This window comes from Euleptes europaea, chromosome 2 (assembly GCF_029931775.1).
Source record: "Euleptes europaea isolate rEulEur1 chromosome 2, rEulEur1.hap1, whole genome shotgun sequence".
NCBI classification, from domain to species: domain Eukaryota; kingdom Metazoa; phylum Chordata; class Lepidosauria; order Squamata; family Sphaerodactylidae; genus Euleptes; species Euleptes europaea.
The window spans coordinates 125949438-125977106 of record NC_079313.1 but is presented as its reverse complement, the minus strand read 5'-3'; the positions used below and the strand labels follow the sequence as shown (position 1 = coordinate 125977106).

The following is a 27669-nucleotide window of genomic DNA, read 5'->3' as shown; positions in this document are numbered from 1 at the left end:
TCAGATGCTTCTGAAAGAGATGCGGAGGAGGAGAAGCATTCCTTGCCCTTTCATGGTAAAGAATATAGGCAGCACACTCTTTACATTTTGGTAGAAACCCAAGCATACATTTTTGTTACAAAAAGCAATGCAGAATATGGCATTTCTCCAGAATCTTGATGATTTTTTCTCTCTCTTTAAAATGGTCGTTTCTGACACGTGTTACTTTTCACCGTTTTGGAAACTAGTCAGTGCAAAGTGAGGTAATTCCGGTGTGCCGCCTTCGAGGGGTGCAGAGGCTTCAAACCAAACGGCGCCTCTTGGAATCCCTCTCCCTGTCGTCGTCCGGAGAGTCTCCGTTGCAGCCCAAGGGAGACACCATGTTCAGGAGAGGGTCTTCGGAGGCCCGGCCAAACAGAGAGAGCAGCAGAGCGACGCCATAGCCAGTGGCTCGTTCCCCCTAAGAGAAAATGGATGTCATTCAGATGGTAGCCTTGATCTCCCTCAAAGAGGCCACAAGAGACAAGCCCCGTTCTGTTCTGATGAAATCAGGAGCCTACCACAGCACATGACAAGAGAGTGGGCTACCTGCAATCCTTCTGATAGATGCAATCAGGAGCAACGTGCGTATGCACATACAAGCTTGGGAACGTGCAACTGTGCACTCCCGTTATGCGTGGTTGGGTGCTCTTGGTATGTGCTACTGCAGGGCCCCCCCAACCTTTTTGAGCCTGTGGGCAAATCTGGAATTCTGACATGGCATGGTGGGCACAGCAACAAAATGGCTGCCACAAGAGGTGGAGCCAGACATAAGAAGAATATATATATTCTTCTTATATATGCTGACTTTCTCTACCTCTTAAGGAAGAATCAAACTTGCTTACAATCACCTTCCCCTCCCCACAACACACACCCTGTGAGGTATGTGGGGCTGAGAGAGCTTGAAGAGAGCTGTGACTAGTCCAAGGTCACCCAGCTGGCTTCATGTGGAGGAGTGGAGAAACCAACCCGATTCACCAGATTAGCGTCCGCCACTCATGTGGAGGAGTGGGGAATTGAACCTGGTTCTCCAGATCAGAGTCTACCGCTCCAAACCACTGCTCTTAACCACCATACAACACTGAAAGAAGTTTTGCATGTCGTATAAAGGCAGGCAGAGGGCAACCACGTGATGTAGATGGGAGTTCTAAGCCTATGAGTTAGCAAAAGCCCCCAGAGAGAAACGCAGGCCTCTTCCCATGAGGCATATTCGTTAGGGAAGCCACTCACTGAATGAACGGGCGCTGCAATGTCTATGTGGACCCAGACACCAGGCCAGTCAAACCCAATGTGGGATGCGATGAAGAGTCCAGCACAGGAGCTCGGGGAGTTATCACGATCCTGGAGGGAACAGGAGAGAAACACTCGCTTTAGTAAGAAGATTTTTTCCAAAGATCATGCTTCCAAAAGTGTACAAGTATGAAGCGAATAGTTTCATAGAGTAGTAGTAGAAGTAGAGTTGGTTTTTATCTGCTGACTTTCTCCACCACTTAAGGAAGAATCAAACCTGCTTACAATCACCTTCCCTTCCCCTCCCCACAACAGACACCCTGTGAGGTAGGTGGAGCTGAGAGAGTGTGACTAGCCCAAGGTCACCCAGCTGGCTTCATGTGGAGGAGTGGAGGAAAAAAATCCAGTTCACCCCATTAGCTTCCGCTGCTCATGTGGAGGAGTGAGGGAATAGTGGTTGAGCAGCGGACTCTAATCTGGTGAACCGGGTTGGTTTCCCCACTCCTCCAGATGAAGCCTGCTGAGTGACCATGGGCTAGTCACAGCTCTCTTCAAGCTCTCTCAGCCCCACCTACCTCTTAAGATGTCTGCTGTGGGGAGGGAGAAAGAGACAGTGATTGCAAGCCACTTTGAGATTCCTTAAAGGTAAAAAAAAAAGAAGGGTATAAAAATCCAGCTCTTCTTCTTCTGCCAGTATGAACTACAGCATTCCTTCTTGTGACCTGGGTATGATTTGTCTATTCACACAGCCTAAAATCGTATTAGCCTTTTCGGCTGCTTCATCAGGCTTATGTGGAAGCAGGCTCAAATTGTCTCTCCTTGCAGTTTCTATTTCGAGTCTTTCCACTAAAAAAAACAACACTTTACTACAGTTAAGTGTATACGGAAGGGTTAATTTTTTTTTAATTTCCTCTTCCTTTCATGCTACAAACAAAATGGCCTCCAAGAGAAACCAATGGGATGATAAAGATTATTGAGCCAATTAATACCTGACATTGCTGGGTAAGGTGAATTAACACACCTCAAACAGGACATCTCAGACATAGTCCAGCAGTTGCATTCCCCAAAGGAATAATTCAAAAGAAAGCCGGGTAAACCTACCGCCACAGAGTTCTTCATGTCAGCTACAGCTGAGGTAAATTCACTAAAATGGAGTTCAGGGCAATAGACGAGAGGATGAACCAGGTCCCCACAGTTTCTGCCAGCCTTAACACACGCCCTTTCCCACTCTTCGTTGTTGGTGAGGACTGCTGCGTGGTATTTCCCTGTGGCAATTCCCTAGGAAGGGCAAGAGAGAAATCACATGAAACTCAAGAGGAAGTGAGGTAGACAAATGCTATTTTTGCATACATTCAGAGGTCCTTTAATTTTCTATGGAGCTCACATATTTAAAGTCACAGATGAGTTCTGCTGTGATGCAGCTGCTGTATGCCGGAGTGCTAGCAAACACAATTCTATCCAATTCCATGTCAATACATCAATCTATATTCATATTGAAGTGGGTCACTGCCTTTCAGTTATACTCTAACGGCCCATTCCTGAGCTGATGGCATACACAGCCGGCAGGGAAGAGGCGCAGCCGCACCTCCTCCTAAGCCGTTTCGCGTATGCTGCAAAAAAAAAAAAAAAGGCTGTCTCGCGGTTTTTGTTTAAACGGGGCCTTTCGCCCCATAGAGAACAGAGAGGCTGCGCCTGCTTTCCCAGCACGGGTGTACTGGCGCGAATGGGGACAGGAAGCCACATAACTGGCGGCTCCTCCCACAAGCCCGCCCCGGCACGGCCATTGTATGCCCTGGCCTCTGCCATGGAGAGGCCGCGCCGGCGGAGGGACGCGGTGCAGCTCCGTGGTGCTTGGGCATTTTTTCTATTTTTAAATGGGATTTATTTATCTTGATTCCAGCTGGGAAACCTCACAATAGTAACGCGGCTGGGGCGTCCACGGTTGCTCAGTATCCACTCCCCCACCCCCCAGGAATGGGCTGAAAGACTCGATCATGCATAGATGAGATATCAGATAGAGATTACAGCCAGAGATGGTGAGCGACAACAATGGCGCTTTAGGTTTCCCCAGAAGTACCTGTGCCCCAGTGAGAGTGGCCATATCAAGAATTATGTCCGCTCCCAGGTCTTTGCAGGCGTACACAACTCCATCTGCAAGCACCAGTCTGCCTTCTGCATCAGTGTTGTTGATTTCGACAGTCCTAGGAAGAGGGCAGGGGAACTTTGTTAACAGGGCAACATTTCAGGCTATACAGGCCAACTCATCCATCCCTCTTTAGCCTGCCAAAATCTCCCAGCCTGGCTTCGCTACCTGCCTAGAGGCAGAAACAGCTTTCTTCTCCATACAGTAGCTAGGGAACACAGTATCATTGGATCAGGAGGAAGAAAACTCCAAAAAGAAACAGCTTCTCCTGGTTGAAACATAAGCAGAACAGAGCTGAACCTGTTCATTTCAACTTTTTTTGTTGCTTAGGTCGAAAAATATATTCCTCCCTTTTTCTGTTTCCCTTCTTAAAGATGTTGTTTTCTGTTGCCCCAGGAGGTCAGACCAGAACCAAAGGGTTGAAATTAAATCAAAAGTTTCCGTCTTGACATTAGAAAGAATTTTCTAACAGTTAGAGCAGTTCCTCAGTGGAACAGGCTTCCTCCGGAGGTGGTGAGCTCTCCTTCCCTTGAGGTTTTTAAGAAGAGGCTAGATGGCCATCTGTCAGCAATGCTGATTCTGTGACCTTAGGCCAGGGGTCTCAAAACTGTGGCTCCAGAGCCGCATGCTGCTCTTTGGCCTGTTGAGTGTGGCTCTCCGAACTTGGTTTGGAGCCCCTGCTCTTGCGCCCGCTCGCGCCAGCATGCCTGAGAGAGAGAGAGAGAGCGGGTGAGCGGGCGCGCTGTCTCCCCCCCCCTGCCGTGGAGAATGGCCGGGTCCCCCTTTCCCTTGCCCTCAATGGTTGGGAGGCTAAAGCCTCCCCTCCCCTCTAGTCGTGCGATTGCTGGGTGGGCAGCTCGGCGGTTCCTGGCCCCCCCGCCTATCAGCTGTTGGGCGGGGCGGGCTTCCTGGGCGGGGCGGGCTTCCTTTGGTAGACCTGGCCTTCGGCTGAGTCCCATTGGGAGGCCATGTCTACCCACTGGCTTTCTTGGCAGTAGACCTGGACTCCGAGGAGGGGAAAGTCCCCCTTCAGAGGCCAGGTCTACCAATTGGCTTCTATGGGCCTCCGGAGGCCAGGTCTACTGCCAAGAAAGCCAATGGGTAGACCTGGCCTCCCAATGGGACTCAGCCGGAGGCCAGGTCCACCAATAGGCTTTTATGGCGGTAGACCAGGCCTCCAGACGAGGACTCCGGACGGGGAGGGGGAAATGGCAGGGACTTAGAATTTAATTTTTATCAATAAATAAGATCACTATTAAGTATGATATCAAGTTTTATTCAGTGTACCTATAGTTTAATTAAGACTTAAAACTTTAATTAAAGTTTATTAAGTTAATAAACAGTGTACCTACCTATATAGTTTAAGTTTAAGAACTTTAAGTTTAAACTTAAACTATATAGTTTAAACTTAAACTATATAGTTTAAGTTTAAGAAATTTGGCTCTCAAAAGAAATCTCAATCGTTGTACTGTTGATATTTGGCTCTTTTGACTAATGAGTTTGCCGACCCCTGCCTTAGGCAGATGATGAGAGGGAAGGCATCTTGGTCATCTTCTGGTCACTGGGTGTGTGTGGTGGGGAGGTAGTTGTGAATGTCCTGCATTGTGCGGGGGTTGGACTAGATGACCCTGGTGGTCCCTTCCAACTCTATAATTCTATGATTCTATGTCTTGGAAGGCACAATGGGCATGCAAATAAATGCGATCCTACTGGAGGAAATTTGTGTGCAGAAGCAGGGGGGGAAAGAAACTGTGTGTGTGTGGGAAGGGGAGGAATGAAACAGCTCCAGCTGAAGATTTTCCAAATGCCCCCCATTCTAGATACATATTTTGAGGTGAAAATCAAAACCAGGAAATATTCCATGCAGCCTTAATCCGGCAAACTCAAAGCAAAGGCATCGTCTTGTATGGGAATGCTTTACACACACAGCTTCCTGTTGCAAGCAGACCCTTCATCCAAAAAAAAGGGGGGGGGACACAAAACCCTATAAACAGAATTAAATACCTAGAAGGTCAAGCAAAAAACAGCTAACGGCAACAATATAATTAAAAGCTAAACCATTAAAAAGTTGTCTAAGTACATATAAATTTAATACAAGTTAAAACCAAATGATGCTAATGACTCCTATACGGGCTTGCAAGGAGCCTTCCAAGCACGTGTATTAAAATAACACAATAGACATAATATACAATAAGACATATAATTATACACAAACCATAAACATACAATCACATGTAGACCATACGCGTTTCGGCGTATTTGCCTTCTTCAGTGGTCTAAAAGAAACTAGCACACCAAACTGTAAATTATATATCAAATTTCTACAAATCTTTGTGACTTTTGGGCGTAGTACTAGCAAGGTCTCAATAAATAAAGAACTGCAGAGCTTCTTTGTCTGTTAAAGACATCCTTACAAATGAAATCATGCAGATCCTTCCCCAAGACTAAGGAGGGCAGAGCAACTATGGCTTCCAGAGTTGCATGCATGTAATCGTGCCAAGTTCAAGATCAGGATACCTGGGGGTGGGGGGTCTTCCTAAAAGGTACGGAGACCCTCCCCTATTATCAATTCATATCATAGCAGGCTGACTTTATAATACCAGATAAAAATATGTAGCTCAGGATACATAACTGAGCACTAGATGTATGATCACACACACTCTCACAGAATGGATCGGACCCAGCCAGCTTTTCCACCAGTGAGGAAGGAAGGGAGGGGATCCCCCTCAGACCACCAAAAAGCTTATGCTGATCATAGGACAGGCATGGACAAAAGCCGTGCAGGATGGGTGTTAAGGTAAGGAGGGGAATTAACTGGAGTTAGTGCAAAAGCTAGCCGGATCCATCCCAGTTATTTTACTTACTTTCCCGAGTAAAGAATATGGATATCGTCGGGCCTCGTTGCATTCGGTCCAACTGAATTTTCAGCTAAGCAAAAAACAGCATGGAGATTGTCTTTAAAGCCCTTAAGAGAAGATAAAACAGGCATGATTCAACAGAATTTAGAAAACAGTTTGACCATCAGGTAAGATCTAACTATGGAGAAACTTCCCCAAGATTTTGTGTTACACTAGACACAGTACAAATGCCACAGACCACTGCTTAAGAATAATTTGTGTCCTAATGGTTATTAAGGAGCTTTATCTGTGCCAGGGTAGGCATCATGAATTTTGACATGGAAGTCTCAGGTTTATACTCATATTCAGCTAAGAGGCTCACTTTTTAAAAATTATTACATTCAAAGACAACTCTGAATAATGCATCATCATACATGACAACAGCTTTAGGAAAAAATACATTATAATATTAAATAGTTCAGTTAAACAGAAAGAAACGTACAAGTTAAAAACATGATGGTATTTTTTATAAGACACTAATATGTCAAAGTATAGAGCCCCGTGGCATGGAGTGGTAAGCTGCAATACTGCAGTCCAAGCTCTGCTCACAACCTGAGTTCGATCCTGACGGAAGCCAGTTTCAGGCAGCCGGTTCAAGGTTGACTCAGCCTCCCATCCTTCTGAGGTTGGTAAAATGAGTACCCAGCTTGCTGGGGGTAAGGTGTAGATGACTGGGAAAGGCAACGGCAAACCACCCTATAAACATAGTCTGCCTAGTAAATGTTGGGATGTGACGTCACCCCATGGGTCAGGAATAACCCGGTGCTTGAGCAGGGGACTACCTTTTACTTCATATGTCAAAATACACATAAAGTTATATCATGAAAACATCAATTCCAAAAAGTGATTATATAAAACTTATCTCTCTACGAAACTGCAAGCCCGAAATTTTGTTCTTTTACTTTTCAATTCAGCACATTTTTATCCCTCCCTTCTCCAAGGAACTCAGGGTGGTGTATGTGGTTTTCCCTTCCTGATTTCATCCTCACAACTCTGTGATAGGAAACTTCCCTAATAACAAATCTGATTCAAGTCCGGTAGCTGCTTAGAGACTAACAAGATTTTCGGGCTGCCAGATCTGACAAAGGGAGCCTGTGACTCTCGAAAGTTCACTCCCCGAAAATCTTGTTGGTCACGAAGGTGCTACTAGACTCAAACCTAGCTGTTTTATGGCAGACCAATATGGCTACCCGCTTGGGCGGGTTCCTCACCATGTTCGGCCACTTGCGCCGGTGGCCGGAACAGTATTGCTGCGCCTGATATTTAGTGGCTTTCCCCCCCTTTAACTGGGGCTTTTCGCCCCACTGAAAACAGCGAGGCTGCGCCTGTTATTTAGCAGGCGCAGCCTCACTGTTTTCAGTGGGGTGAAAAGCCCCAGTTAAACAAAAAAAAAAAAGCCGCGAAACCGTTTTGCGGCGCCTCTTCCCCGCCGTCCCCGTACGCCTCAGCTCAGGAATGGGCTGTTAACGTCATGCCATCTTCAGTTTTGTACGGGAGATTTCAAAATCTACCCCACTCAGCAAGGAATTGCCCCTGTGGGAAGAGCTGTATTGAAACGATTTCGCATATACTTTTCTATTGCTCTTATTATGATGAAATTCGATCCAAACTGTTAACACCTATCTTGGTAAACAAGACTGGATTATCTGATCCTGCAAAGGTGTCTTTTCTCTTGAATAATCGCTCTCCCAACATAATTGAGAAAGTGGCAAAATACTTCCAGAGTGTCATAAAAGTTCGACATGACAAAACTCAGGGATGAATATTGTTTATGTTTGTAACATTATTCGAGCCATATGTAATGTTTTATTGTATAGATTAAGGTTTCTTTTTTATGCCATTAAAGGTTTTGGTATTGGTATTGGTAGGAATTGGTTAACTCCGGCTACATTGAAAACAAACCATCACCATCCCTTCCCTGCTTTATTTTTCAAATTAATTTTAAAATGAAAAACCTGGCTCATAAAGTCTTTGCTTTATTAACCACGGGGAAGTTTGAACAATTCAGTTTTACCTGGGGAGGCTTGCTCTAGCCTGTAAACCAGGCATTTGGTGCACAAGAAATCTCTTATCCAACAGCCATTTCAAGCCGTTGTCCTGGGAAACGCTAAATGAGCAGCGCTTGACTGCCTCCTGACCAGATCTCTGGCAGACCTGCTGTCCATTAAATCACTTCAGAGAATGCTTCTGGGGATGGGGAGGCCCACCCGGGCTGTCAACAGGATTCACAGTGCCAGGATTTATTGTGAGAATGGAATTTCCACACGGCTGGTCACGGTATTTCAAACTGTGGCTTCTCAAAGAGCCTTCCTTGCTTCTTTGCCTGGGAAACCCACTTCGAAGCGGCATGCAATTCCACACAGAGCCTGCACGCCCAGCGCCTGGCTTATCTGGAGGTGCTTGGACTTTATTAGAGGCCGCATTCAGACTCCAGGAGTGCCAAACATGGCAGGGGATGGCAGGGGGAGGAATCAGGGGGGAAACTGCTGGGTATGTTCCAGGAAGTTAGAGAGACTCCCCGATGGTCACCTTGGGGCTTGAATTCAGCAAAGGTTTGGGGAGCTATTCTAGCACAGTGGCAAAGAGAAAGGCCCATTGGCCAGAAAGTTGCTGGTTCAAATCTCCTCTCAGCCACGCAGCTCACTAATGAGCAAACCGTTCCCTTCTAGCCTCAAACTACAATACTGAATTAATATTCAGAGCCAGGATGGTGTAATGGTTAAGAGCGGTGATTTGGAGCGGTGGACTCTGATCTGGAGAACCAGGTTTGATTCCCCACTCCTCCACATGAGCAGTGGAGGCTAATCTGGTGAACTGGATTTGTTCATGAAGCCAGCTGGGTGACCTTGGGCTAGTCACACTCTCTCAGCCCCACCTTGGGCAAGTTTCTTCAGAGTTCTCTCAGCCCCACTTACCTCACAGGGTGACTGTGTGGGGAGGGGAAGGGAAGGTGATTGTAAGCCGATTTGAGTCTCCCTTAAGTGGTAGAGAAAGTCAACATATAAAAAACAACTCTAATAATATTGTCGAAGGCTTTCACAGTCAGAGTTCATTGGTTCTTGTAGGTTATCCGGGTTGTGTAACAGTGGTCTTGGTATTTTCTTTCCTGACGTTTCGCCAGCAGCTGTGGCAGGCATCTTCAGAGGAGTAACACTGAGAGACACTGCCCTTCAGTGTTACTCCTCTGAAGATGCCTGCCACAGCTGCTGGCGAAACGACAGGAAAGAAAACACCAAGACCATGGTTACACAGCCTGGATAACCTACAAGAACCAATGAACTCTGATAATAATAATAAAGGCCCAACTTCATACTGTTATTGTAAGGATTGTTGTAATTAATCTTATGCAAAGGGTTATGAACATGGAAAGCACTACGCAAATACCAGCCATGTATTCGTTGGCCAGCCACACTTTTGAGGGTGGGGGGAATACTATTGTTGTTGTTGTTAATGATATTAACAATAATAGTAATAATTGTTTAATAGTAATAATTGTTTGTTTATGTTTTCATTGAATTGTTTTGTAATTTTAAATGTTTTTAATTGTTCAAATGCTTTAATCTTTTAAAATGTGTGCTGCCTTGGGGTCTCTGATCAGATGGAAAGGGAATAAAAATATTTAAAATAATAAGTAAACAAAAATCCTCCATCAGAGGACCACTAAGAACCACATCCACATTCCAGAATTTTCTGGAAAGGGAGGACAGAGACATTTTATGGTAAATGCTTCAAAATATTGTTAAAATGTTATAGGAACTGAGACCACCTCCACACACAAACACAGAATTTCAATGTCATTTTATTTCTCCAAAAATCCAACATTTCCCAGCTGTGCCAGTTCAGGTGCTGAGTAATCCACACCAGCATGCAAGCAGCATCTTTCTTATGTTCTTATGGAAGGCTTTAAGAGAAGAGTGGACATGTTCATGGAGGAGAGGGGTATTCATGGCTATTAGTTAAAATGGATACTAGTCATGATTCTAGTCATGATCATTGTCTTGTTTGGGGGCTTCCAAGAGGCACCTGGTTGGCCACTGCATGAACAGACTGCTGGACTTGATGGGTCTTGGTCTGATCCAGCAGGGCTTTTCTTATGTTCTGAACAACCACTTTAGCAAAAGCAACAGACCTACCCCTTCGGCAGCACAAAAATCAAAGCCAGGTCTGCCAGACTGGAAATACTGTCACCTCTAGTTTACAGGAAAATGACTGAAAGATGAACTAAAGGCTGGATTCGCTTCATACGGGTGACATCAATTGGCACAACCCAAAACCCGGAAAAGAAAGTAATCTGACATTAACACAATACCAGCAAACTGCCCACTGCCCCCAAGTAGAGGGGAGTGGAACTGCAATCGCAGGACATGCCACCCCACCGCCCCCAAGAACGTTCAGCTAAATGTCTGAATATCGGCAGAGGGCCCTGCCCATGTGTGAGAACACACGCACACTGGTTCCGCCACACAACTGTTCTGGACTGCACAAAAGAGCACGCACACTCATAGACACAAACCTGTTCCCTCTACCCATGGCTTGAACATCTGCCTAGGACTCACATATATGCAGCATGGCTAAAACAGGCAGACAGCCAATCTGGTTGTCAACTGGACTGCAGCTCTGTTCTGCCCTTCGCAGGTACAGCTTTAAAAACTCAGAGCATGCTGGATGCAAGAAACGAAGGCCAAGAACCAAAGAGTTGGCTTTTATTTGCCGACTTTCTCTACCACCTTCCCTTCCCCTCCCCACAACAGACATCTTGTGAGGTAGGTGAGGCTGAGAGAGCTCTAAGAGAACTGGGACTAACCCAAGGTCACCCAGCTGGCTTCGTGTGGAGGAGTGGGGAAACCAACCTGCTTCTCCAGATTAGAGTCCTCCTCTCATGTGGGGGAGTGGGGAAATCCAACCTGGTTATACAGATAAGCATCTGCCACTCATGTGGAAGAATGGCGAATTAACCCGGTTCTAAAGATTAGAGTCCGCTGCCCATGTGGAAGAGTGCAGAAACCAACCCGGTTCACTAGATTAGAGTCCAGGGTCTCAGGCAGAGGTCTTTCACATCTATGACCTGGTCCTTTCAACTGGGATCGAACCTGGGACCTCCCGCATGCAAAGCAGAGGCTCTCCCACTGAGCCACAGCCCCTCCCCAGAATCTTTCTCTCCCTCTGTTTCGGTTCATTTTCTGAGCGTCCAAAAGACAGGGCAATCATACGCGAGCAGAACAAACCGTATTCATTATCAGTGAAATCAAATTAGGACCATGCTTGAGATGTTAACTGTACGTACTTGTTTCACGGTGGCTTTGAAGGCTCCCAGAATAGCAGCTGCTCCTCCACAATCTCGCTTCATGCCAGGCATCGTTGTCTAGTCAAACAAACAGAACCAGAGGGAGTGAGGCAGGTAACTGGCATGCCAAAAAGGGCTTAATCCTAATAACCATCTGAAGCTAATCAGGTTCTTTAACGTTTTCCTTATGCTAAAATATGGCTGTGATTGGGAAGAGAACTTGAATTGGAGGCGTGGACTGTAGGACTGTGAGGTGGACGTGTTCCCCTGTACCATCTCCCTGTTAACAATCAGCCCTTAAAGCTGCAATTAGCCAATCAGGAAATAAAACCCATATTGTACCCACAATCCCTGCAGGAGTTTTTCGACACTTCGGAAAACAGCAGGAGAAGAAGAGTTGGTGTTTATATGCCGATTTCCTCTACCTTCTAAGGAGAATCAAACTGGCTTATAATCGCCTTTCTTTCATCTCTCTCAACAGGCACCTTGTGAGATAGGTGGGGCTGAGAGAGTTCTGAGAGAAGTGTGACTAGCCCAAGGTCACCCAGCTGGCTTCATCTGTAAATACTTAGAAGAGAGGAATTTGTGGCTCACAGGAGAAATTCATCTAACCCACCGGCACCCACTCTCCACTCCACTGGACCCCGGGCTACTTCACCTTCCCACATATCCCCTCCTGTTGTTTGTGGCCAGTGGCCTCAGCCTTAATTTCAGTCACCATTTTGATTTAAAAAATAAATTATTAAGAGAAAATGAGAATACAACAACGAAGGAAAACGGAAATACCGTACAACATCAAAAGAAAATGGAAATATAACATTACCAAAATACTCATAATACAAATTCTTGAGAAGAAACTAAGACCGTGGTGTTAATATAACTAAAATATCTATAACAGTGAACCAAGCACTACTCTATTTATCTAAAATCCTCATGATTATCACTTCCCTCCTTCTCTGCGATTTACACATTGGAGTGTTTTTTCCATCTCTGAAATTGTAACATTCCAGCGAGCGTCCAGTTCTTCTGTATTTTTGTCATTATTATAATACGTCAACTTAATTAAAGCATAGGTTTCTTTAACCTTATCAAGCCAATTATTTAAATCAGGGAATTTCTTGCTTTTCCAATATCTCGCAAGATTTGTTCTTGCAACTGTTAGTATATGGAAAAACATTACTTGAATAATCTTTGGTTTATCTGGAAAATAATTTAATAAAATTGTTTTGGGTCTTATTGAAATAACTGGAATTACTTCAGCCACTCAAACTCCCAAGTTTTCATTTCTTTGGCAATGTCTTCCCTTTTGACATCACTCTTGACATTGTGTGTTGTACGTGTGATAGCAGCCAACTTGAAAGTCTTTAAGAGGGGAGTGGACATGTTCATGGAGGAGAGCTATTTATGGCTACTAGTCAAAATGGATACCAGTCACGATGCACACCTATTCTCTCCAGGATCAGAGGAGCATGCCCATTATATTAGGTGCTGTGAAACACAGGCAGGATGGTGCTGCTTCAGTCGTCTTGTTTGGTGGCTTCCTAGAGGCACGTGGTTGGCCACTGTGTGAACAGACTGCTGGTCTTGATGGGGCTTGGTCTGATCCAGCAGGGCCTTTCTTATGTTCTATGTGTGGGGGGTGGGCCCAAGCTGTTTCCTGTTTTTACACAGCTGATTTTTCTGCAAACTCAGGGATTTCCTCAGGTTTACAGAACCCAAAATGATGCTATGGCTGGCCCCACTGGGCCATTTAAAATCCACATGGAGAGAGGGGCAGCTCGACATAGGCATTCACACCTATGATGTTAAGAGGGAGAACATGGAGGCCTATACTGATGTTCTCAGAACTGCACCTACTTAGAACACTGCTTCATCTTCCAAAGTCATACCCTAGAGAAACATGTGTGTGTGTGTGTGTGTTAAGTGCCATCAAGTCGCTTCCGACTCATGGCGACGCTATGAATGAAAGTCCTCCAAAATGTCCTATCTTTGACAGCCTTGCTGAGATCTTGCAAATTGAAGGCTGTGGCCTCCTTTATTGAGTCAATCCATCTCTTGTTGGGTCTTCCTCTTTTCAAGAGAAACATACCTTCCCTTTAATGCTGAGTCCTCCCGTGTCGTAGACGATGCCTTTCCCAACCCAGGCAATCGTCTGTGTGGCACCATCAGGGGTATGACTGAGCACAGCCAGAGCCGGCGGATGCACGGCTGCTTTGCCAACGCCGTAGATACCTGGGAATGGAGGGAGAGACTGAGAATCTCACAGTGTTGGGGATAAATGTAAAGATTGCAAGACAAAAAAAAAAGGCTTGGGATTATTACCGGAGGAGCTGGAGGAGTTGGGTATCTCTACGCTGGAGAAGGGACACTTATAAGGCGATATGACTGCCACCTTCCAATACCCAAATGGATGCCATGTGGAGAAGGGGGGTGGGTATGTTTTCAGTTATGTTGGATGACAGGACTTGAACTAATAGATATAAACTACAGCAAAGGAAGTTTCATCTGAATTTGAGGAAGAACTTTCTGACCTTGAGGTCTCCCTCATGACGTGGTGGATTCTTCATTGTTGGAGGTTCTTAAATACCAACTGGATGCCTACTTGTTGGGGATTATATAGCAGTAGTTCCTGCGTTGGCTGGGGGTTGGACTAGATGACCTTGGTGGTCCCCTTCCAAGACTGAGGATTACATAAATATTTGAACCTGGTGGGAAACCTAATTTCTTTAACATTTATTTGTTAAATGTTTCTACCCTGCCTTTCCCTTATGGCTGAAAACGGCTTACAATTTAAATTCTTATAACTGTTTTGATTACTTAATCTCCCAGTTCCCACCTGATTCCTAATATGCTGTCGAACGAAACAGTTTAAGAGGGAACCTGTATAAGGGAATAGGACTGTAATGCTCCATTATGATTACTGTAGGTATCACCTGCCTTTACTGCACTGTCTTTCTATATAATCCACTTTCTGTATTGTTTAAAGTATACCTTTCCTTAGATAGTTTGTTGTTTGCATAGTTCTTTAATTCTATAATCCTAGTCCAATTGCATTGTTTACTGGTTTTTGACTGAACTGGTCTATATCCTGTAATCCTCCTGACCTGGATAGCCTTATGCTAGCCAGACCTCATCAGATCTCGGGAGCTAAGCAGGGTAAGCCCTGGTTAGTATTTGGATAGGAGACCACTGAGCAAGGCCAGGACTGCTACACAGAGGCAGGCAATGGCAAACCACCTCTGTTCATGTTTTGCTTTGGAAACTCTATGGGGTCGCCATAAATCAGCTACATCTCAGTGAGAAGGTAGACTATAAAGAAGAAGAGTTGGTTTTTATATGCCGACTTTCTCTACCACTTAAGGAAGAATCAAACCAGCTTACAATCATCTTCCCTTCCCCTCCCCACCCCACAACAGACCCCCTGTGAGGTAGGTGGGGCTGAGAGAGTGTGACTAGCCCAAGGTCACCCAGCTGGCTTCATGTGTAGGAGTGGGGTTCTCCAGATCAGAGTCTACCGCTCCAAACCACCGCTCTTAACCACTACACCATGCTGAGCATAAACAACGAAATATAAACTTTTGTATCACTGTGTCCATACTGAGGCTTCAGAAACGTTAGACATTGGATCTTTCCAACTTCCACATAAACTGAAACCCTCAGATTATGCCACTTTTTAATTTGTTCGGAGAAGGAGGGAGGGGGAGAGAGAGAGAGAGAGAGAGAGAAAGAGAAAGACAGAACCTCACAGCTGAAAACCAAGCATGTGACAGCACCCCAACATCTGCGCAGGGATCGCTACATGCTCAGGAAATCTCCTGAGCTCCCCCTGCAAGGGTCAAAACCAGGTGGAACTTCAGGAGCAGCTTGGGATACTGTGATTGGATAAATACTGTAAGGGAAACCCTCCGTCTGGTAGAGCGAGGATCGAAGGAGTTCTTTGGGTTCCGACTAGAATCTCACCCACACGCTTGATTCATCATTAAACATTCTTTTCTTTTAAAAAATAAAGTTCTATACCATGCCATCTGGGTCTTCCCTTTCTCCATTTTGTCCTCACAACAACCCTGTGAGGTAGCCTAGGCAGAGAAGCGGGGGGGGGGGGCTAAAGCCACCCACCAAACTTCCAGGCCGCATAGGGATTTGAATCCAGCTCTCCCCAACAACATTCTAGCCAGGACGCCACACTGCCATTCTCAAGGATATTTAACTGCCCCAAATTCTTGGGTGGGGAAGAAAAATCAGGATAAATATTGACTAAATGAGGGGTGGGGAGGTCTCTTTCTGTGACTGACTGACCTCCAAATCCTTTCTCCTTCAGCTCTGCATCGCGAAAAATGGTTGGAACGATCCCCAAGTCCTTTCCAACTTTTCTGATTTCCTTCAGGGAGGGAGCAAGACAGAAACTAGTGTGAAATGACAACATTTCCCCGCTGCTGGTCACATAGCATACGCGTCTGCCTTATATCAAGTCAGACCATTGGTCCATCTACATCAGGGGCCCCCAATGTGATGCCTGTGGGAGCCATGGCCTCCTCTGACACCTTTTCTGATGCCCGCCCAATGTTTTTAGGAAGGGCTTGCCTAGCAAGGCTTCTGACTGGATGTGCAGATTTCTTTTTTAAATGTTGCTTTGGCTGCAGCTGCCACCACAGCACAAGGGCCTACACTGTATTACTGAACTGAAGCTGTGGCAGTCCTTTTGTGGCTAGCTCCGCCTCATGCGGCAGCCATTTTGTGGCCGCCATTTTGTTGCTGCGCTCACCATGCCGTGTCAAAATTCCAAATGAGCCTGCAGGCTCAATAATGTTGGGGACCCCTGATCTACATGGTATTGTCAGCTCTGGCTGATGGGAGGGACAGGTCTCAAGAAACGGGGGGTTCTTCCCAGCACCTGTTCTCTGGTTTTCTTTAAATGAGGCTTTCTGCAGTCAAGGCCGGTGCTCTGAACCCTGCTGATGAAACTCAAGGCCGGTGCTCTACCACTGAACCCTGCTGCCAAAATTCAAGGGCCTCCATTCAATGCAAAATTACATATGTTTAAGTCTGCGCTGACCCCAAATGCAGTCGAAGGGACTCAAAGAACGCGCGTCCCTAGCCCAAAGGTGTCACCAACCTCCAGGAAGCTGTCCGTGTTCATTTCGTTGCACGGGGTGTCTACGATCCGAGCTGCCAACCGGACTCCTTCTGTAGCACTTTCCAGACACTAGAAATGCCGCAAGAAAAGGAAAAGGGCAGGTGGGCGTGTCATTCTGCTGGCATTGGGTTTGCATGTTTTAATCGTGGTTCTAATGTTTTTGTATGTGTATTTTAGGAGGAGAGTACCGTATATACTTGCGTATAAGCCGAGTTTTTCAGCCCAAAAAAAGGGCTGAAAAAACCAAACTCGGCTTATACGCGGGTCAATATGGTAGGGGGGAGGGAGGGGGAGGGAGGAGGGAGGGAGGGAAGAGGAACTTATCGCCGCCGCCACTGGCCCGCATGCCTTCTGTGTGGCCTGGAAGCGGCCAGCGGGGCCTGCCTGCTCGCAGGCAAGGCCCCACCGCCGCCCCCGCCGCCGGCCCGCACGCCCTCTGGGCGGCCTGGAAGCGGCCAGTGGGGCCTGCCTGCTTGCAGGCAAGGCCCCGCCGCCGGCCCGCGCGCCCTCTGGGCGGCCTGGAAGCAGCCAGCGGGGCCTGCCTGCGCACAGACAGGGCCCCGCCGCCAGTGGCTCGAGCGCTGGGAGGACTCCCCTGCCGCCTCCAGCTGATCAGCGGGCCTCCTCCTCCCACCTCTCCCGGTAAATAGGGGGTTCAGGGGCTCTTCCCCCTCCCCCCCTAGGGTGGCGCTGGAGTCGGGGTGGCACTGGTGGGTCTGGAGGGCCCGGGAGGGGGTGGCACTGGGGTCGGTCTGGAGGGCCCGGGAGGCCGGGCGGGAGGGCGACCCGGGGCAGGGGTGTTGTATAAGCCGACCCTCGGCTTATACGCGGGTGTCTAATTTTTCCCCATTTTTGGGGTGAAATTAGGCACCTCGGCTTATATGCGGGTCGGCTTATACACAAGTATATACGGTATTTGGAGGAGAGTGTTACCGTGGACTGCCAAAAACTTCCAAATCAATGGGTTATAGATCAAATCAAGCCTGAACTGACCCTAGAAGCTAAAATGACTAAACTGAGGCTGTCATACTTTGGTCACATTATGAGAAGACAAGAGTCACTGGAAAAGACAATCATGCTAGGAAATGTTGAAGGCAGTAGGAAAAGAGGAAGATCCAACATGAGATTAATTTTTGGCAGTCCACGGTACCCGTAACTCTCTCCTCCAACACCGCATTTCAAAGGAATCTACTTTCTTCCTATCAGCTTTTTTCATTGTCTATTGATATTCTGAAGGTAATTTAAAACCTGGACATTTCCGGGGGTTCAAGAAAGGGAGGGAACTGGGAACATCCAAGCCAGTCAAGTCAGAGCGGAGCTAAGCATTTGCCCCTTCCTTTTTGCAGGCAGGGTAATGTCTGGCCTTGGCGAGCGCTACTTGCCGCCAGTACTCCTGGGTAAGCAGTCCCTGCAGAACTAGTAAGGGCCATCCACATGACTCACGTGTCATGTTTAAATGCTTATGTGTTGTTTCAGCTCTGTTTCAGACTTCTGCCATCCAACTCCTATTCCGTCATTTATTGGATGTCCTATCCCACTGACTGCAATAACCTACACTGTGGAATCTGCCTAGAGTGTCAATGAGAAAGGCAGACAATAAATAAATAACTTTGACAGGGGGTAGGGGGTGTCTGTTAGCTGTTATTTTTGTTTAACCTTCTGTTGCCATATGTGTATAGCAATATCACTCACTTTGAGTCCCTGGTGTGGGAGAAAGCAGGATAAAAATATTTACGTCAATTCAATGGTTAGGAGTGCTTGCAAACTAAAAACTGACTGTTATGTAACATCAACAAAGGAAAAAAGAATAATAATAATAATAATAAGAGTTGGTTTTTATATGCCGACTTTCTCTACCACTTAAGGAAGAATCAAACAGGCTTACAATCACCTTCCCTTCCTCTCCAATGTAAGAGGCCCATTTTATGCCCAATTCATTTGAATTTATGTCTAACTGTGCAATCCTAAGCACAGTTACACCCTTCTAAACTAGGGTTGCCATCTATAGGTTGGGAAATTCCTGGAGATTTGGGGTCAGAGCCTGGGGAATGTGGAATTTAGGGAGGGGATATGATGCCATAGATTCTGCCCTCCAAAGCTCCCATTTTCTCTAGATCTGATTTCTGTCATCTGGAGATCAGCTGTAATTGTGGGAGAACTCTAGCCCCCACCTGGAGTTTGGCATCCCTACTCATAACACACAAGCCTTTATTCGCATATACATATCCCTGCTCTAAATGCATTGACTTCCCTCTGATAGCATTTAATTCCCTCCGACAGAATCACAAGCAAGCGGAGAGAGCTTCCTTTACTTACTTTAAGCGTTTCCACCTCCACCGGGCCATTGTTTTGGCCAACCAGGAAAAACTCCACAGTGACGGTCTTCTTCTCTGTACGTCTTGATGCGCTGGAACGATGCGTGAACAGTGGGAACGCCCTGGCTATTGCACAAGCCGAGGCAAAGACCTCTGAGCGCTCACAGACCATCTGAAAGGGAAGCAGGAAGCCAAGCACATTAACAGTTGCCTGGGGAGATTAATAAATCCACCTTTCTCAAGCGACCAAATGTTCGTCTTGAAGGGAGGTTTCTAACTCTTGGGTTAGCATGAAGCTAGAGATGAAGTCAATACAAATTGGGCCAGGGGAGGACACATGGGCACATAAAGCTATCCTATATCGAGTTAGATCCCTGGTCAATCAAGTACTGTCTACTCTGACTGGCAGCAGCTCTCTAGTGTCTCAGGTGGAGACCTTCATAAGACCTACTACCTGGTCCTTACAGCTGGAGATGCCAGGAATTGAACCTGGGACCTTCTGCATGCAAAGCAGAGGCTCTTCCACTGAGCTACAGCTCCTCTGCTGAGGTTCTGAAAGTAGCTGTAAATTAGTTTCTTTTAGTTTCAGAAATTAACCCTTGGGCGGCCTGGCTGTTTAGTTTGGAAAGAAGGCGGTTAAGGGGAGACATGATAGAGGTCTATAAAATTATGCATGGTATGGAGAGAGTGGACAGGGAGAAGCTTTTCTCCCTCTCTTATAATACTAGCATGCGGGGTCATCTGCTGAAGCTGGAGGGTGAGAGATTCAAAACAGATAAATGGAAGTATTTCTTCACACAACGCATAGTTAAATTGTGGAACTCCCTGCCCCAGGACGTGGTGATGGCCGCCAACTAGGAAGGCTTTAAGAGGGGAGTGGACATGTTCATGGAGGAGAGGGCTATCCATGGCTTCTAGCTAAAATGGATACTAGTCATGATGAATACCTGTTCTCTCCAGGATCAGAGGAGCATGCCAAATATAGTAGGTGCTGTGGAACACAGGCAGGATGGTGCTGCTGCAGTTGTCTTGTTTGTGGGCTTCCTAGAGGCACCTGGTTGGCCACTGTGTGAACAGACTGCTGGACTTGATGGACCTTGGTCTGATCCAGCAGGGCTTTTCTTATATTTCTTATGACCCCAAATCTCCAAAGCCCTTTAACATTTTCAGAGGACATTTTCAACACAGTCCTTACCAGGATGCATCTGTTCACCCCTCCCGGGAGACAGTTCCGAATCAGCCGCGTGAGAAACTGGGCAGCCGACGGGCTGTTGTGCCTGCTGACTCGGGAAGGCAAAGCAGCGACAGTGGCGTAGTTCAGGTAGAGGGGACAGCTGTCGGTCGGGTTGGGGTTCAGGGTGCTTAAAGCGGCCAGCCATGTCTGAAGACAGAAAAGAGAGCAAAAAGTGTCAAAAGGGATCATCTCCCTGATTAGATTTAAACCAAAGTTTAAATGTTATTTTAAACATATTTGACTTACTGTATTTTCAATAATGGGCTCAGCTGTTTATAATAGCAATACAGACTTGGGTTTAGTTTTCTACAATGGAACTATACAGTTATTAGTAGAGGCTTATATTGGTAACTGTCTTTTAGTAAAGATTGCTGAAGCACAGAATAGAAATGAAGTATGAATGAGTTTTGAATAATAGTCAAATGGTGTATTGTTATAAGAGATTTTATTCTGGGGAAGAATAAGTTGACGGGCTACCCTGGGCATGGACAAAACGAAATGTTAAATTTTCCCTATTTGTCTTTTTCCTTTCTTTTTTCCCTGTAACCCCTATTAAAAAAGAAATAATAATAATAATAAAAGGATAATCTCCCCAGTGAACTGGCTGGCCAGAATCTGAGGCCTAAGGAGCTGCGATTTTTTTTTTTAAGTGCCCTGTGTTCCACAGGCATTGCTTAACTACGAAGAAACGTATTTGCTAATCAGCTACACCGGTCTCTTGGCCTTTTCCCTAGTCCTGTAAAATGAGGAAATTGCATATGATATTAACTCCAGTCACAAAATGGACCCTTTTTTTGTACTGAAGCCATTTCCTTTCTAATAGGTTCAGCGGTGACAAATAGGCCCTCTTATATTTTACTGTAAGGCTGCTGCAGAGCCTTCGGGGTGGGATGAAGACGGCTTTCTTTTCACCAGGCTGCGGCTGGAACTGCAAAGCCTGAAAGATTGTTCAAGTTACCAAAAACACCCCCTTAGGTGACTCTCCATATGTATCAAAAGCATTCTTGCTTTTACCATCATCTTTTAAATTTCAATTGTTATTTCTACTATATCATTAATGTGGATTTTACGCCATTGATCAAAGAAGCAGAAGAAGAAGAATTGGTTTTGATATTACAATTCTGTCTACCTTTTTAAGAAGAATCAAACTTACATTTGAAGGGTTTTCACTTAGAGGAGGGCAAGCAGCAGAGCATAGGACTTGCAATAATGGGTTTAAACTGAGGATGAAAAAGTACCGGCTGGATATTAGGATTTTTTTTTTTTTTACAGTAAGTGTTGTTTGACAGTGGAATCAGCTACCTAGGGAGGTGGTGAGCTCCCCCTCACTGGCAGTCTTTAAGCAGAGGCTGGACAAGCACTTGTCAGGGATGCTCCAGGCTGATCCTGCATTGAGCGGGGGGTTGGACTAGATGGTCTTTATGGCCCCATCGACTCTATGATTCTCTCCCCACAACAGGCAGCTGGTAAGGTGGGTGGGGGTGAGAGAGTTCAGAGAGCTGTGACTAGCCCAAGGTCACCCAGCTGGCCTCATGTGTAGGAGTGGGGAAACCAACCCGGTTCACCAGATTAGAGTCCGCCACTCATATGGAGGAGTGGGAATCAAACCTGGTTCTACAGATTAGAGTTCGCCGCTCTTAACCACTTTGCCACACTGTAAAAACAGACAGGAACCCCATGGCACCTATGGTGGGACTCAAAACAGCTTACATTGTTTTCCTCTCCTCCATTTTATCCTCACAACAACGCTGTGAGGTAGGAATGTATGTTGTATGTGTGTTATGTGTCTTAAAGATAAAAATTAAATTAAAAAAATATAAGCTTATTTGGGCCCTTATTTGGGGAGAAAACAGGGGTATAAATGAAGTAAGTAAATAAGTAATTATGCCTCCCACTGTACAGGTGGATCAACTTTAATTAAAATTGCAACAGGTTAGGAAGGGGTAACCAAAATACATGAGGACATTTAGTGGCGTGGTGATGTCACCATTACTTGGATGAGCTTTTGTGCAACTCTCCAACCTGTTCTGGGAAGGTGGGATTACAAGAAGCCTTACTCTAGCCCCCTCTAACACATTTTCATCCCCTCCTTTCTCTAGGAAGCTCGGGGTAGTACACCTGGGTCCCTCCCTTCTCAACTTTATTCTCAGAACCAGCTTCTGAAGTAAATTAGGCTGTGAGTGAATGACAGGCCCAAGGCCCTCCAATGAGCCTTGTGGTTGAGTGAAGATTTATAGAATCATAGAGTTGGAAGGGACCACCAGGGTCATCTAGTCCAACCCCCTGCACAATGCAGGAAATTCACAACTACCTCCCCCCTCCACACCCCTAGTGAGCAGAAGATGGCCAAGATGCCCTCCCTCTCATCATCTGCCTAAGGTCACAGAATCAGCATTGCTGACAGATGGCCATCTAACCTCTTCTTAAAAACCTCCAGGGAAGGAGAGCTTACCACCTCCCGAGGAAGCCTGTTCCACTGAGGAACCGCTCTAACTGTCAGAAAATTCTTCCTAATGTCTAGACAGAAACTCTTTTTATTTAATTTCAACCCGTTGGTTCTGGCCTGATCTTCTTGAGCAACAGAAAACAACTCGGCACCCTCCTCTATATGACAGCCCTTCAAGTACTTGAACATGGTTATCATATCCCCTCTCAGTCTTCTCCTCTTCAGGCTAAACATACCCAGCTCCTTCAACCTTTCCTCATAGGACTTGGTCTCCAGACCCCTCACCATCTTTGTTGCCCTTCTCTGGACACGTTCCAGCTTGTCTACATCTTTCTTAAATTGTGGTGCCCAAAACTGAACACAGTACTCTAGTTGAGGTCTAACCAGAGCAGAGTAAAGCGATACCATCACTTCGCGTGATCTGGACACTATACTTCTGTTGATGCAGCCCAAGACTGCATTTGCCTTTTTAGTTACAGCATCACACTGCTGACTCATGTTCAGTGTTTGGTCTACTAAGACCCCAAGATCCTTTTCACACAACTACTGCTCAAACAAGTCTCCCCCATCCTATAATTATGCATTTGATTTTTCCTACCTAAATGCAGAACTTTACATTTGTCTTTGTTGAAGTGCATTGTATTAGTTCTAGTCCATTTCTCCAGCCTGTCAAGATCATCCTGCATCTTGGCTCTGTCTTCTACCGTATTTGCTACCCCTCCCAATTTAGTATCATCTGCAAATTTAATAGCATCCCCTTTATTCCTTCATCCAAATCATTTATAAAGATGTTGAACAACACCGGGCCCAGCACAGATCCCTGAGGAACTCCACTAGTCACTTCTCTCCAAGTGGACGAGGAACTATTAACTAGCACTCTTTGGGTACGATCTGTCAACCAGTTGCAGATCCCTCTAACAATAATAGGATCTAACCCACATTTTCCAAATTTGTCAACTAGAATACTATGTGGAACCTTATCAAAAGCCTTACTGAAATCTAGATAAACTATGTCTACAGAATTCCCCTGATCCAGCAAGGTAGTAACTTTCTCAAAAAAGGAGATAAGATTAGTCTGACATGACTTATTCTTGAGGAACCCATGCTGGCTCTTAGTGATCAGATCCATCCTTTCTAAATGCTCAAGGACAGACTGTTTGATGATTTGTTCGAACACTTTTCCTGGTATAGAAGTCAAGCTGATGGGTCGGTAGTTACCTGGATCCTCCTTTTTCCCCTTCTTGAAGATGGGGACAACATTTGCCCGCCTCCAAACTTCCGGCACCTCACCTGTTTGTCAAGACTTTTCAAAAATAATGGACAGAGGTTCCAAAATTACATCTGCAAGTTCTTTGAGCACCCTTGGGTGAACTCAGGTCTCAGAGAACCAAATCCAGCACACTCACTGTTATACCACACTCTCTCACAATCCTGGATGGAAGGAAAGGGGCCACCCCTTACCCGGACAAGTTCCTTGATGTTTCTCAGTACAGCAGAAAAAGGGGCAGCTTCTCCTTCACCCTCCTTTGCAAACTGTGGCAAACTGTTCTCATAACCTCACATCAGTACACCTCCTGTTTATTGTAACCTCCAGGTACTAGCTGGAGATCTCCCGCTATTACAACTGATCTCCAGCTGATAGAGATCAGTTTGCTAGGAGAAAATGGCCACCTCGGCAATTGGACTCAATGGCATTGTCCATTGAAGTCCCTCCCCGAACCCTGCCCTCATCAGGCCCCGCCCCAAAAATCTCCAGGTATTTCCCAACCCGGAGCTGCCAATCCTACAGTAGGCAAAGGGGGCAAAACAGAACTAAGGAGCCAACTGGAAAAAGGAGCCGCAGCTGCCTCTACTCCCTTCGCATCATCTCAGATGCAAGATGCGGCAACCCTTAGCAACCCACACCACTTCTGACTTGGATTGCATCAGAATTTTTGCCTGAAGAATAACGTACACAGAACTGCTAGGGTGGACAGAAAGGCCGAACACAAATCCATTTAAAAGGTACGAATGACACTACGCATCGTGTATGATGATGCCCCTGATTTGTCCAATAGTGTGGGATACTTTTCCGTTTATTCAGTCTGAGGATGCAGACAGGATCCTCGGAGGTTTGAGACCTACCACCTGCGTGTACGGCCCCTGCCCTTCGCTGAGGACAATTTTACCACACACATCTGTGTCTTCTCAGAAAACTGGGAAGCAAGAAAGTGGCAAGGTTCTCCTCAGCACCTGACAGAAGGAAATGACGGGTAATTATCTGTGATCTCTCGGATGGGCCACTGCAAAGATTTCTTGTTAGGGTCTGGAATTTTTTCAGTGTGTGTGTAAGTGCCGACAAGTCGCTTCTGACTCATGGAGACCCTATGTATCAACGTCCTCCAAAACGTCCTATCTTTGACAGCCTTGCTCAGGTCTTGCAAATTGAGGGCCGTGGCTTCCTTGATTGAGTCAATCCATCTCTTGTTGGGTCTTCCTCTTCCTGCTGCCTTCAACTTTTCCTAGCATGATTGTCTTCTCCAATGACTCGTCTTCTCATAATGTGACCAAAGAACGATAGCCCCAGTTTAGTCATTTTAGCTTCTAGGGTCAGTTCAGGCTTGATTTGATCATCTTGGAAGGAATTTTTACAGAGGGGTAGTATATTGCAGCAAAATAAAACATAAATGCAATAGTAACTTAATTATGGATAATATTTCTTTCAAAGCTTCCATGAGCCAGATTTCATTTCCTCAGAAACTTTGGAATTAAAAAAAAATACTTTCCTGTGTTATACTGAATTGATGTCCTTGATTTAAATTATTTCTTTTATTGTGGTTTGAATTTTTTATGACATTACTCATTTTAGTCACTTGTGAACATTGTGTAGTAGGTTATACATTATTGTGCATGCATACATCAAATCCATTTTTTAAACTGGCTTTGAAAGATCAGGATTGGGATATCTGTCCTGGTGACAAAGGAAAAAACCATTTTTTTAAAAAATAACAAGTACCTATAAAATAATAATCTATGCGGATTACAGCTGCAATCTCAGAACACAGTTATTTATTTTTATTTTATGAAATATATTTGTAGTTCGTCTTTCTTACTGAGACAGAACAGTGGAAATCAATACAATCAACATGGTGAAACATCTAATAAGCAATGTACTAGGATTGCAGTAAAATCAATGATGCAGGATCAGAATGCAAAAAAAAAAACCAAAAACGCTTTCCCAGGTGATTTATCCACACACACACCCTGCAAACCACATCAGGATCAGCTTCCATGAGGTGGGACAACTCGCCCCCTGGGAGATAAAACGCTGCCCTTGGCTGGTGGATTTCATCCACCTAGGAATAACAATGGCAGGAAACCCTGCTGCAGAACAGGAGAAGGAAACGAAGGCCGTTCATGCACGGGAGGTTTTGCCGCTTTCTAGATGCGCATTTCTCCCATCCAAATTCTCACAACTAAAAAATAATCCCACGTGCAAAGTTTTGAGAATCAGGATGGGGGAAATGTGCACCTAGAGAGAGGCGAAACCTCCCATGCATCAATGGCCTACGAACGCAAGGCTAATGCAGAATGACTTCAGTGCAAAGCCACTCAATCCAATCGCGGCAATCCCACGCAGAGTTCCTTGCTGGTATCCACGGGTCACTCTGCATGGAGTTAGCTCGACATAGGATCGCACTGTCAGCGGTGCGCCCTAGTCCAGCCTAGGCCCGGGGAAAGCGAGCGAGACGGGGGCCTCTGCGCCACGCAAGGGAGCGCCGGGTCCATCAGCCCCCCAAGGGAGGTCCGGAGGTGCGGCGGGCTGCCCTGCGCCTTGCAGCCCGGCTGCTCTCTCGGGCGGCGCCCCCCGGCCCCCCTCCCCCGGGGCAGGCGCCCGGAGCCCGGCTTTACCTCCTCGGCGACCCGGGGCTGCAGCTTGCCTTGCAGCTGGCTCCAGTGCAAGCGGTGCAGGTTCTGCAGCTGGCCCAGCACGAGCAAAGGGCGGCTCTGCGGGTCCGCCTCGCCGGCGCTGGCCTGGAACGCCAGCTGCACGTTCGCCATCTTCCAGCCCGCGGCAGGAGGCGGCAGGAGGCGGGCGGGCGGGCGCGCGGGCAGGCGGGCGGCGTCCTCCCCGGCTCCTCCCAGGCCAGCGGCGCGCCTGCCTCCCGCGGCCGGGCAGGGGAACGGCGGCGCTAGGACCGCGGGGAGCGGAGGAGCGGCCGGGAGGGCGAGAGCGGACGCGGCGGCCCGGGATTAGGTCCAATGCACGGAAGGGGGCGGCCGGAGCCTCCAGGGTCAGAGGCAGTGTACCTGAAAGTGGCGCGCGGACGTCGCTTTTGCCGCGCGCTTGGGGCTAGGGCGCATCTGGACAGTCCCTGTTGGAAGCTCAATGCTGGCGGGATGACAGGGGGTTTTATTCCTTTTTTTAAAAAAATAGTTTTATTGAAGCATGCAAAATATTACAGAATGTACCAAAATATGTAAACAAAAAAAAAATACACAAGAAAGAAAGTGAAGGAAAGAAAAAGGGAAGGGCTAGGACAGTCCCTGTTGGAAGCTCAATGCTGGCGGGATGACAGGGGATTTTATTCCTTTTTTAAAAAAAAAAAATAGTTTTATCGAAGCATGCAAAATATTACAGAATGTACCAAAATATGTAAACAAAAAAAAATACACAAGAAAGAAAGTGAAGGAAAGAAAAAGTGAAATATAAAACAATACAGAAAACGACTTCCAACTCTCTTCGTACAGAACAGAATATTATATACATTGCTTCTTTTGTGAATAACACTTTAATTTTATCTGTTTTTACTTTAGTTATTATTTAGCCAATTTCGTCTTAAGTCTATAGTAAGTTTAGGTTCTAAAACCTAGGATCATTTTTCTAGGGGTTTTTATTCCTTTTTAAAAAGTTTTATTGAAGCATGCAAAATATTACAGAATGTACCAAAATATGTAAAAAAAAAATTATACACAAAAAAGAAAGTG

At 46.1% G+C, this 27669-nt stretch overlaps 1 protein-coding gene and 1 non-coding gene across 2 annotated transcripts; both read right to left on the bottom strand.

Moving 5' to 3' along the window:
• Positions 1-212: 212 nt before the first annotated feature.
• Positions 213-26750, bottom strand: NPEPL1 (aminopeptidase like 1). The gene is made up of 12 exons (XM_056844249.1): positions 26593-26750; positions 20217-20402; positions 19023-19193; positions 16686-16775; positions 15869-15950; positions 13662-13804; positions 11573-11650; positions 6256-6356; positions 3326-3449; positions 2350-2526; positions 1249-1359; positions 213-439 (listed from the first exon to the last, which is right to left on the bottom strand). Exons 1-12 carry the CDS (start codon positions 26740-26742, stop codon positions 281-283), a joined length of 1572 nt encoding a protein of 523 aa, XP_056700227.1. The 5' UTR covers positions 26743-26750; the 3' UTR covers positions 213-280.
• TRNAA-UGC (transfer RNA alanine (anticodon UGC)) lies at positions 19490-19561 on the bottom strand. Its single transcript has one exon. It is a non-coding gene; the product is annotated as a tRNA-Ala (tRNA).
• Positions 26751-27669: the final 919 nt, after the last annotated feature.